Source organism: Furipterus horrens, unplaced genomic scaffold (assembly GCF_987537825.1).
Source record: "Furipterus horrens unplaced genomic scaffold, mFurHor1.1.pri manual_scaffold_3, whole genome shotgun sequence".
NCBI lineage: Eukaryota > Metazoa > Chordata > Mammalia > Chiroptera > Furipteridae > Furipterus > Furipterus horrens.
In genome coordinates, this window is record NW_028327173.1 from 153,961,764 (window position 1) to 153,974,284 (window position 12,521).

At 37.6% G+C, this 12,521-nt stretch overlaps 1 protein-coding gene across 1 annotated transcript in view; it reads right to left on the reverse strand.

Annotated features, from left to right (window-relative positions):
- Nucleotides 1-12,521, reverse strand: part of FBN1 (fibrillin 1) — a 226,274-nt gene that overhangs the window by 82,531 nt on the left and 131,222 nt on the right. Inside the window, exons 15-19 of the mRNA XM_090270572.1 lie at nucleotides 9,216-9,338; nucleotides 7,999-8,151; nucleotides 4,474-4,527; nucleotides 2,768-2,893; nucleotides 208-333 (exon numbers count right to left, since the gene is read on the reverse strand). Of these exons, the coding sequence (XP_090126698.1) occupies nucleotides 208-333; nucleotides 2,768-2,893; nucleotides 4,474-4,527; nucleotides 7,999-8,151; nucleotides 9,216-9,338 (582 nt within the window). The remainder of the gene's footprint in view (nucleotides 1-207; nucleotides 334-2,767; nucleotides 2,894-4,473; nucleotides 4,528-7,998; nucleotides 8,152-9,215; nucleotides 9,339-12,521) is intronic.

Consider the following 12,521-nt stretch of genomic DNA (forward strand, 5'->3'; position numbering starts at 1 on the left):
TAAAATAAAGGCAAATAATATGCCAATTATAGATAAGTACCACCAGCAGTTGGCAAAGTACATACAAGTCCCATATAGGACCAAAGAATCTCAACTAAAATGGCATAATTGTCAAAAATAGAAGAAACTCTAATTTATCTCAGGGTTTTCTAGTAGGATTCCAAAAGACAGTAGGGAACATAGTATAAGAACAAGAATGTAGTTTACCTTCACAAGTTTTTAGATCAGGTTTGTATACAAATCCCTTGGGACAGGTACAGACAAAACTTCCAGGAGTGTTTCTACATTGTCCATTGTCACAAAGTAGACTGTTCAATACACATTCATTAATATCTAGAAAACCAATAAAAATGAACTTTTTAAAGAACCCATCCCTTACATGCAACGTCTTTGCTCTTTTAGCTAGGGTTTCAAGGTCATAATGATATGATTCATTGAAACAATGAGGCAAAACTCCTATACCATTGGTTTTTGCCTAAACTGCTGAGTTTTAAGTCCTTGGTATGCACTAAGTCTAGAGTCACCATACACTATTCAATACTATTCAATATTCTGCTCTCTTTAGCAGAAAGAAAATCTGGATTTACTGGACATCAGTAATATTTATGTAATTGTCTCACTGTACCAGAATTCAAAGGACAAATCTTACTGATTTAAGGAGCTAAATACATATTTAGAAAGTATGGTCCATCTTTGATATGTGTTAGTTACAGGAGGCATGCTTCTTCTTTTGAATAATTTAAAGGGTTCTTGGTTATGTTTATCAAGTATGAGGCAATCTCTAGAGTTTATAATTGTCATGAGGAATTTAGACTAGAGATTTAGAGAGCTGAGGAAAACTCCTTGCTTTCAGTTGAACAGTAGGCCTATCTGATGCAAAAATCTACCTTTTGATATATAAGACTTAGATTAGGAAGAGTAGAAATTACACAGCTTTTTTTAGTATCCCTTTGGGCTCTAACATCACACAGAGCACAGAATAGGCTATATATTCACAGGGAAGTTTTTAGACTCTGAGAGATTCTGCTCTGATCATTGTTTGACAAGCTGGTAGCCCTGATGTAAAGAATACACAAATGTAGCACCAGAGAGCTGCATGGGTTCACAGCATTAAGTACACTTAAATCAGCAACATATTTATAAAGTTTTTTATGAGTATGAAGTTATGTTATCAGCTGAGCAAGTGGCATACTGAAAATTCTATCAAAATGATATAAGGAAATATTAACACTATCCAAAAGGCTTATATTGCAATTCTTAAACTGATGATGTCAGAAAGATCTGGAAACTTAAATTGAGAATTGATGATGAAGATTTAAAAAAAAAGCCAGTGTCTGGAACTGTGTGGGAAATGGCTGGAGTCTATCTTTGAGATCTAACTTCATGCCTCTGAACATAACTGAAATATGAATATACTTCTGACCTGATGATAACAGTTCCAACTTCAGAGTATATAACAAAGCATGAAAGGGAAAATCCCTAACAGCTTCTCAAACTCTCCCTTCTGCTTCCCATGGGGTGACTTCTGTGAAGCTAAAACATCCCTGTGTCTTTCTGGCCTGCCCAAATAAATAATGACTTTTTTGTGTCTGTCAATGAAGAGAGACCCTCATAGAAAAATGAAATAGTAAAACTTGTTTTCAGCTGAGTCTAGTTTAGAAGTACCATGTGTACTCAGCTAACAACTGTAAACTACAAAGGAGCCCTACAATTAAGGGTGTGAGAGAGAAAGAATTCATTTCTCAAAAATCAATGTAGGCCACAAAGAAGGAAGAGCCAAGTTTGGACCAACAATAAAAGTCAGGGAGCAAAAAGAAAATACCTGTAGTTGAAACGAGAGGGTTTTGCTTCCATCCTCCATGTTTTTTTAGATACTAATTTGGTCTCAAACTCAGATAAAGGCTGATTAAATAGGAGCAGAAAAGATGCTTTGTTCTACTGTTAGTTCTTTTTCTGGGTGTGCAAACACCACATATTAAGAAGGAAAGCAGGTGAAAAATACTCAAGGTAAGATTTCTGCTTTTTCCAAAGTAATGTCTCTCTACCTTGCCCGCAGTGACAATCGTTAGCAGTCCGACCCACAGAGGTGCTATTAGGTACAGCACTCTGCTTCAACCTGCAAAATTAGAGAACTGTACATTGTATGAGAGGGGCAGTAAGGACTCCTGCTGACCTTCAGGAAATCTGAGGTAGTATGTCACTACACAACAGAATGGACAACACATTTCAGCAAATGCTGGTCTAGGCACAGGAGAAAGTGGAAGAAGAAAGAAAAAATGGTGCCCCTGTTGACCATTTTCTTCTCAACAAAAGGATTTATTTAGTTACTGACTGGTACCTCATTAAGAATTGTCAGAGCATAAAAATAATGTTTCTTAAACTTACCAGAGAGCAGTTATTACTGAAAATAAGCTAGGGTTTCTTTGACTTATCCTAAAACATGGTTGGGTGAAGGGTTGCTTCATAATAAAAATAGGGATGCCTTTGTAGCCACACAAGAAGGGCTCACAAACTTTACATGTCTAAGGAGCTTCTTTTTTATGGATTGAATCTGATACATTATTATTCATAAATTGTCAAAACTCAGCTATATAAATTTTTGTTAATCAATGCATGAATGTGCCATGTGCCATGCTGACACCCAACGTGTAGCAAGCACATCCATCTGCTCAGTCCTTTAAGTCCTTTAAGAGCAATTTCATCTGAGTATCATAAGAAGAAAAGCAACATGCATGAAACGTCTTAGAAAACAGGTGAAACTTCTCACCAACACAATTTTTCCCAGACGAATCCACTTCATATCCTGAGTTGCATATACATTTGTAGGTCCCACGGAGATTTTCACAAATTCCATTTGGACAAATATCAGGATCTAATGCACATTCGTTTATATCTGCACCACAAAAAAGTTCAAAATCAGTAACATTCTAAAGTAAACACCAAATGAATTGCAAAAAATAACATTACAACAAATGTAATGACCTGAGGACCTTGTGAAAGAAAAAAAAAAAGATTACATTTTTCTAAGAAGGCTTGACCCCTTTTTCTCAGTACAAGATATTCTGCATCAAATCTTCCTTCCCTTAGTCCCTGAGAAAACCTGGCATCTGAGTTGGACCTACAAGATTCCGATCCTTAATCAAGCTGAATAAGAACCCCCCTGGACTTCTGTTCCAAACAGCAAGATGGAAAAGTGGATCAGCTGCAGAGCTCCAATCCCTACAATTGGTCTCTCCGCCACCAGCTGTCAGTCTTCCATCTGCTTTCCACACTGCCACCATACTTAACGTAAAAACAAGGTGACATGGTTCAGACTCCGGTAAGTTCAGTAATATCGCAAGCTTGAATTAAAACATAAATGCTATTTATTGACTTTAAACTTCTCACTCTACCATGAACATAAAATGCCCTCTTCACTCTGTCAAGAATGTCTGGAGCAGATCCATGCACTGGTCCAAAGCCCACTCAGACACCACCTGTTCTAGAAAAGCCTCTTCAACTCTGCCCAGAGGAGGCTGGGTTCTCCCTCTTCTGTGCTCTCTCAGACTGAGGAGAGCTCTCATTTTCAAAGGTGATGCAGAATGACAATCAGTGACAGGAGCCTCAAATCTTGGTGCCTGACTCTTCAATAAATCAGGGCTGACCTTTTTGCACTTCTGCAGGTCCCTACCACAACTTACTTACTCCCCACCAACTCTTTATTCACTATAAATTTTCTTACTTTTTCCTCTCTTATCCTCCAAATATCCTCCCCCCATCTTCATCCATACAAAACGATGGGCTCAATCAACTTGAATGAACTGACAATCAGTTCAGCCAGTGTACTTTGTTCAGATCTCTCCTGAATCAAATAATTTAGTTTTATATTAATAAAAGAACCCCTTCCTCTTTCTTGTTATCCATTTTGTACTTATTCCAATTCTCCCTTTTAATTGTAATTTAATTGTAATTCCTTTTATAGCACCGATATTTCTCTATTTCTTAGTCCTATAGCTAAATACTTCATTCTCATCCAACTCAGTTAATTGCTATCCTTGCATGCTACAAAATAAAAGATAAACATATAAAATATAAGATAGCTCCCAACTGCCATCTTATGACTGAGCACTGGGCAGTTAAGAAATTACATTTCACTTGAGCCCATAACCCTGAATTGTACTTGATAGCGGAAGACCCAAAGGAAGGCCAGGTTAACCCTGTCGTAAACCAGCAACCACTGTCGTTGTATCTAATCTGTCCTCTGACACGCCCTGGGACACACCTGACCCTCAGTTCCCAGCCCCACACCCACACTCAGCAATCCCAGGGCCCACAGTGCCATGGTTGCTCTGCCACTGGGAGTCTCTGGGTGACCCAGGTACATCATGCAGTGATGGCCAGACTGGTGTGAAGGGACCAACTGGAAGCCCACAGGAAGGCCTCATCCTGCCTCTGCACATGCTTAAGGTAGTAAATTTTGAAACAAGTCCTTACCACTGCCTGCTGACGTCATTCCTGGCCCACTGCTGCAGAGCGCCTGATATTCCGCTGTAATAAATTAACAGATAGTAAATGATTCCCTTGTTTGCAGAACAGGTCAATCCTGCTTTTGGCTTTGCACACATCATTTCCTCCGAAGTGAGTGGAACTGAAATAAGTGGCAATGGAAAAAAAGCATCTCCTGCGGGAAGTCACCATTACACCAAGCTCCTGTTTTAAAGGCTCTGCATCAAGGAGGAAAACAACTTTTAAGGCTATAAGCAAGTTACAGCAATTCCTTGTGCAAAGCACTTTCGGAAAAGGTGTTTTTCCTATAACTTGATTTTGTTCACCAGGGAACAGTTTACACTTACAGTAAAATGTGCCTGTTAAAGTGTGGTTTCTTAACTGTTAATAAAACTTTCTCCCACCATCTTGGGAATAATTTTGTTTCTCAGTGCAAGCTGTTTCTTCAGTACCCAGATCTTAACATTTTCTCCTTTCTCTCTGTAAATCCTCTAGCCTCCACTCACAAGAACAACAGGGTATCTGTGCTTGCAATAAAGTGTATTTTTAAAGTGAATATTTTTCAGAGAACTAGACTCATTATATATGATAAGTCTATGGGAAAGGTATGGCATAATGTTAAAACTGTGAGATCTTATTGAAGAAATAGAAGTTTATAGAATTTGTGATGGGTCATATTTCTACTTCATTTTTTAAAATTAAACGGATACAATGCTTTACATACAATCCAACAATATTTAAATGAACACAAATGTTTCACGGTGAAATGCAAATCATTTGTATTTAAATGGCAGGAAACTAGATCCTAGGGAAACTGGATGTGAGGGATGGGCCTTTTTAAGAGGATCAACTGCACCTCACTGTCGAAGCAAACAGTTCTTAAACTTTTGATAAAAAGTTATGTTCCTGATGACAGCGATGCAAATGAGTTATACTATACAGACAAAAAATATAAGGTTGAACCCTTCAGAGCCTGTGCCTTCTAGCAAATGTAAATTTGAGAAAAGTGGGGAAGCCTCTTAATTTTTAAATCATCTTAAAGAGGGTGAAAAAGGGAACACACTGAAGGGGTCTGCCTTGTGTTTGAAAGACAGGAACTAGGAGCAAAGAAGAAATACATCCTCATTTTCCTCTCACATCAGCAATTAAGTGAAACATCTACCAAAAAGGGGAGAAATACTGTAAATGATAAAAAAGGAAAAGCAAAACCATAGCAGTTTTGTGAAAAGTACTTTTACAGTCAGTGCTAAATGAGCTGATGCTTGGCCTCAGTGCAGGTAAATTACGGTCATCATTCCTTTCCATTTGGGCAAGATCTGGTACCAGAGTGTTCTCTGTGGTGAATTCAGGTCAGCATGTGTTTGAATGCTGATGACAGTGAGGGGTCTTGGGAGCAAGGTATTTCCCTCTGTTAGTTTTCCTCTTCTATAAATTGGAGACAATGATACCCAACTCACCCTATAGTTCTGCAGCTTTAATGAGAGAACGGGGGAAGCGCTCAGCATTACACCGGGCACAGCTCAAGCCCTTAAATGGCAGGTGCTGCTGAGCTAACTCAGCCTTGTGCCATCAACAGATGGTGTGGGAACAGATGAGAAAGTTCCCAATAATTACCCTTCTGTGTATTGAACTGACCGATTTATGTGAGGAGGAAATTCTCAGCCAGTGAGAAACATCTCCATATACAGCCTGCTTGATCTCCAGAGCACAAAAATGAGCTTTAGATGTTGTGTGGTTGGGGTTTCTCATTAAATTAACTAAAGCTATGCATTCTGGATATTTGCAATACTTTCAAAAATCCCCTTCTCTCCTGAAATGAGGGATTCCTACATTCAGAGCCTTCATGCTTTGGCATTTTCATCTACCAAAGAGGTGGAAAAACCAAACTGAATGAAAATACTTCCACATGTGGACCTCTTCCGTGTAAATCCAGTGAAATATAAAACAGAGGCTAGTGAAACCGGACTTCAAATTGAACTCTCAGCTTTACAGCTTAAATAAATATAGTCTCTTTTAGTTGTCTTTCTATGAGTCCACTTTATTTTCCTATATATCATAAATTCTTTGGAGATGCACATGGTCTGGAGGAAAAAGATGAAAACTAAGAACTCTATCCACCAAGAGTCCTGGATTCTAAGTCTGGCTCTTCCACTCATTTAACACGTGAACAACTGCCTACGGTCTTGTGCACCTGTTTTCATGATACTTATCTATGTTCTAAATTCAAAGTATTCAACAAAAGCACTTTGAAAAGTTCAACTAACATAGAAAAGGCTGATAGTAATAATATACAACTGTACAGTTATATGAAAGTATCTCTGCATATTACATAATCGAAGCATTGTAAATATGTATTTAACTGATTGGTAACCATATACAAAATGATAATTTGTATATTAGTCACTGAGTAATCAGCCAAAATAAAGCTTTTTTTCTTGAATTGGCATCTCTCATTTCTTTTAAAGACTTCCATAACTTTCTCTAATATCTCATAATATATTTAATTTCTAAATCTATAATTTCAAATATCATTTTCAAAGTGACAAGTGTTTTGAAACTGTGCATTAATCTTTAACTGATTTTTATCTAGTCAGAAATGAATTAACTGAATCTTAGATGTGAACCAACCAATCAGAGCTATATTTTCAATACTAGAGCTAACTCTATTTTAGGACATTAGAAGGCAACTGCCAAGTGACTTTAAAATTATATTCAAATGTAGCTAGTCTGTTGTATTAATTTCAACAAACTTTTTCCCTTACAAATAGAAATAATTTACAATTGGATTACCTAAGACAAGTCATTTTGTAGATGAGAAAACTAAGAATCCCCTTTTTCTTATTATTCTAGTTTATAATTATGTTTACTAATGTAAGCCATCTCAAATCTTTTTGAAAGTAAGAAAAATTCCTAAATAAACAAAAATCAACATAAATCTAAACCCCCTAAATTAAATACCCTGTCTGCCTATGGCTGGGAGCAGTCTGTAACTGACTGACCAGTTTTCTTTTCACTATGGCATGTTGTTTCAAACAGAAGAAACGACTTTTTCCCTAGGGTTGAATAAAATCATTTAGGAATAGCACACACTTAAATCAGCATGAGGGATATGGACAAAATTCACAAGGCCTTTTGGAGAAAAGTTGGAAATATTCAGGTAACCTGAAAATTATTTACTTTTACACTGTGTAATAGTCTGCTTTGTAGTAGTTCCTGCAAAAATGCAAATTCTGTGAAACAACTGTAGAAAACAAAGCAAGCTGCATGTATTCCAAAGAGCGTGAATATTATTGAGGTGGAGAAGTTCATATGGGAAGCACAAACATTCTGCCTATTCCAAATGGTGGTTATAATTGGGTGAGTAATGTGGGTCAGAACCTGACTAGTCCCTGCCAAGACCTCGGGAAGGTACATGATGGACAGCATATGTAATCCTTCCCTATGACTTCCATAAAAGCAAGACTGCAGATGGTGGCAGGAGGCAGTACAAGGCAGCCCCATGACCCCACATACCTGAATTCTGCGCAGGACACGGCTGGCAAGGCTCTCCAAATGCATACTCAGTGTTGGCGCAACAGCATTCAGATTTAGTAACAGCGCCGAACAAGGGCTTGACACACTGGCCTCTCTTGTATCCACCATAGCATGTGCTTCGCATGTGTGTGTCTAAACAGGAAGGAGCATCTGTCATCACACCATCGCTTCAAACAGATGAGAACCCCCTAGGTCAAAGTTGAAGCTAGCTTTATTTAGCCATCGTCCCTATTCTAATGCACGAAGAATGCTTCTGGTGTTAGGTCTCAATAAAATATAATAAAAATAAAACAAACTAGATTCAGCCTCCAAGCACTAGAAAGCAATGGCCACACCTCTTGTTTTCTAGGGACTTCTGTGGTTTACCCAACTGTGAAGCATATAAGTGCTGGAATTATATCTCATTCATTTTGTCTTCCCCAGGCCTGCAGAGAGCAGGCACTTCATAAATGCTGACTGAATGATGGATGATTGTTGAATCTCACCCCATGATAAATAAGATCTTTTTGAACTGCGGCCTACCACAAAATAGACATGTAATTATTGAACGTCTGAATTAGAAATACTTTCAAAAAAAGGAAGTTTGATCTGTAAAATATTCATTACGTAAATCTGTAGAAGCTGGTCAATAAATAGGGAAACCATCAGGGAGGGGGTTTCCAGGTATGCCAAATTTTCTCCCATTTCAAAGGGTTTACTAACTAGTTTTCTTATAAATAATTTGGATAAAATTCATATATACTTTTCAACAAAACTCAACTGTTTTATACAGCCACAGAAAACTGTTAGCATGTAAGTTTCTTGATTATTCATATCCTCCTTTGCATCCAACACTTCCGTTTGGACATTAATACTCTATGAACATGTCCACCAAGAGATAATAAGCACATACAGCCAATTTCAAAAACCATTCTCCGTGAAGGAGGGCTGGAGAAAATTGAGGAAAGCTATGTGATTAGGAAAGAAAAAGGAGGAAGAAGAGGGGAGGATTCCCTTGCTTTTCATTTATCTCAGCTCATTTTTCTAGCCCTTAAATTAATATCCACTTTATCCAAGAAGAGAACTGATCCCATTGATTTGTTGCTCCACAAATATTAATTATATCATATCTACTACGGTAGAGTACATTCATTATTGGTGGGTTGATTGGCAGAGCATGCATCTTTATCATGCATTTAGCTATGGCTTAATCTTACCAACACACACGCGTCCATCCAGCCCCACAGCCAGTCCAGGGAAGCATTCACATTTGTAGGAGCCGTCAGTGTTGACACAGCGCCCGTTCATGCAGATCCCAGGTGTTTCACACTCATTAATATCTGTGGTGTGGAAAAGCACTTATTAAAAATGAAGTAACTTTTATCTAAAACCATGTTTACAATTATGTTACAACACCTGGAAATGGAAAAGATGGAAAATACTCTGTAGTATCAACAATAAAAACTCAATGAGATGTATTTTCATTTTTTTGAGAGAATAGTAATAAAGACAAGGAGAAATAAACTGGCTAAGTTTTATTTCTTTTCCACAGAAAGCTATTTTGATAATATTATCTTGATTTTTTTTTTTTAATCCAAAAGGAAAAAGGATTCATGGACAAGTGTGTGGTGATTGCTGGGGGAAAGGAGATTTTAAGGGGACTAAATGGTAATGGAATAAAAGACAATAAAGATTTTAAAAAACAAATAAAAAATAAGAATCACAAAGGCGCAAACAGAATTGGAAGAAGAAAAGCAATGGATAAAATACAAAGGGTCTTGTGTAATCTTTCACAGCAGTTTTTTTCAGGACCGTCGGAAATCTAGCTTGATAATAAATGGCATCTTTGGCCTGGGCAGAAAGCTTTTCCTTTTGGCATTTAATACACCAACTGGTATTCATTCTAGTATCACTCATGCCTTAGCTTTCTGGGAATATTAGCATGGCATCAACAGAAACACCACAGAAAAGGGACAGAAGAGGAATATAGATGATTTTGATGACCATCCTTGGCCAACAACAGCACTGTCAGCAATTGGAACCCAGCAAAGAAAAATCTTTCATAGGCCTAACAAACATTTCACAGCATCATGTGTATACCTAGGAAAGCCTGGTAAAATTCTTGAGTGGAGTCATACTAATAATAGTAGAGATGTCCTCCATTGATATGGGGAAGTAGAAATGACACCAAAATTATGTTTGGGAAAACATGTAACACAGAAGTGAGTCATTGTGTAAAAAATCCTTTTATAATATACAACTACTGTATGTGACTATTTTCATTCTTTTGACCTTAAAAAGGCAAACTGATACTAAAACACATCTGCATTTTACTTATGTTGTTTGGCACAAAATATATACAGATAGTCCAAGATTTTGTGTATAGATTTTTATTTTAAAACATCAGTTATATTTAAGTACATGAACTCAAATTTGTTCAGTTATTTGAGTCATCTTTTTGTTTAAGATGAGATCTACATAAAACAGTGGTGACTACAACCTGAAAAATAACACGAAGCTTTCTTTTTGCTGGGGACACTGATGTAACACAGATCCAGGAAGCACTGCTCAAAGTGAGCAGCCTCAAATTTCAAAAAGTGATCAGATTAGTTAACTACAGAAATTAAATTACCATTGTTCACTCAGCTTTGAACAGCCACATCTTTGTGGGCTCAGAATGAAGTGCTCAGCACTAAGAGAAAAATTTTATCTCATGATGTCAAGAGAAAAACTATGGAAAAGAAGAAATTCTATGTACAATGCCTTTCTTCATTTATTCTTACTACAGTGTATATGTTCCATGTTCTCTAAACACCAGAAAAAAGAAGACATTGGTAAGATTATGAAGCATTCTCTCTCTCTCTTTCTCTCTCTCTAGATCTGATTCTTAGGCCAGAATGGTAAAGTCAGAGAAAACCTTCCAAATCATTAGGCACTCTCAAATGGATAGAACAATCTATTTATTGATGAGATACTATTGCACAGGTTGCAGACAGTTGCAAAACCTAGGTTCATCTATGAGGTCATAATGTCTTCTGAAACTGTTCCATCAGCATTATCTATTGGCCATGCTGAAATGCTGAGAGGCTATGGGCTGGGTCACTAGCAGCCAATAGGCACCAAAAGCGAATCTTAGTGTGCTCTGTACATAGCTAAGAGGAGTATGTGTTCTTGCAAAAGGGTTGCTCACAAAGGAGCCTTCACATTTCCTTCTGTTATGTTGTTTGGAAGCCTAGTTCCAAGTATTCCAGCAACCATTCTCTTTCCCTTTCTTTTTCACTTGTAAACACTTCATCTGCAAGTTTTGGCACTCTGTTACGCTGTCTTACGTTGGAGAATAGTTCCATGTGTTAGTCCTGTCTTCCCAACTATAAGAGTCTCCCTGCACAGGCATCAGAAGTGCAGAAACCAATTTCCTACTTCAAATTTGAAAAACTAATATTTTCTCTTACTATGAAGACAGATGCCCAACATTAAAAGCCATTGCTATGACGGTCCTAGATAATTTAAGGAAATAATCAAGAGGCAGAAGCTCTTTAAGGCCTATAGAAAATGTCCCTCTTGCCAAAGACTTAATACAAGGCTTTCTTCTATAACTCCTTTACTAAAACTATCCACCAGGGACAGCAGGAGAAGAGGCAACATAGGACTTTATCCAGCTTTCACAATCTCAAAGAGCTTGGTGCTCTATGCTTTGGCATCTGAACCAATGAGCAGAAGACTTTACATGCAGCATTTTAACAGATTTCCTGGACCTGTTTTGAGTATGAGGTTCCTCAAGAAATCTGGTTCCAACTTATATCTTGAACCCAAGTTCAATAACCACTCACCCATGACTATATAAGGCAAGAGACACTAAGCACAGATTTATCTCCAATGACTCTTCTTAGAACCCCAATTTTCAAGAGCATAAATAAAAATCTTTACTTTTGCTTCAATACCTGGGGCAATGAGATTATTTCAGAAGCTACTAAGCTAAACAGTGGCTCTTGGTTCATTTATTTCTTCTGCTTCATACTGTTTCCCTTTTGCTTTTGTGATTTGATAAAGCCTGAACAAATTGTCCATAAAAAAAATTTCTATTCCTTAAAATACGTGGAGGGAATTATGAAGAAGCAATCACTACAATGAGTCTACATTATTTTCTCCACGTGAAGATGTAAGAGGAGGCAAATGGCAGCCATTAAGAAGCCAAACTGCCATGATTCCCTAACTGCAACGAAGAGGCAGAACTCAGATTATTTTAAAAAGTGTGCTCTCGTCTGCTGGTTGCCCAATCAGTAGCTTGGCTTCTCATTCATTTGCTATGTAGCGCTCAGGCTACTTTGAGAAGACCCCAAACACTTTTTCTAAAATAAGAACAGCCTTCTGGGCATAAACTGCAGCTTTCTGGACAGCTGGACTTAAGTAGGTGTTCCAGTCAGCTTTCCTAAACCAGAATTAGGCGTAGTTTAAATGGGGAGACTCAAAAAGGAAAAATGATACCTCTAAGTAACTGAGAGAGGAGGAAAAAACAGGAGAAG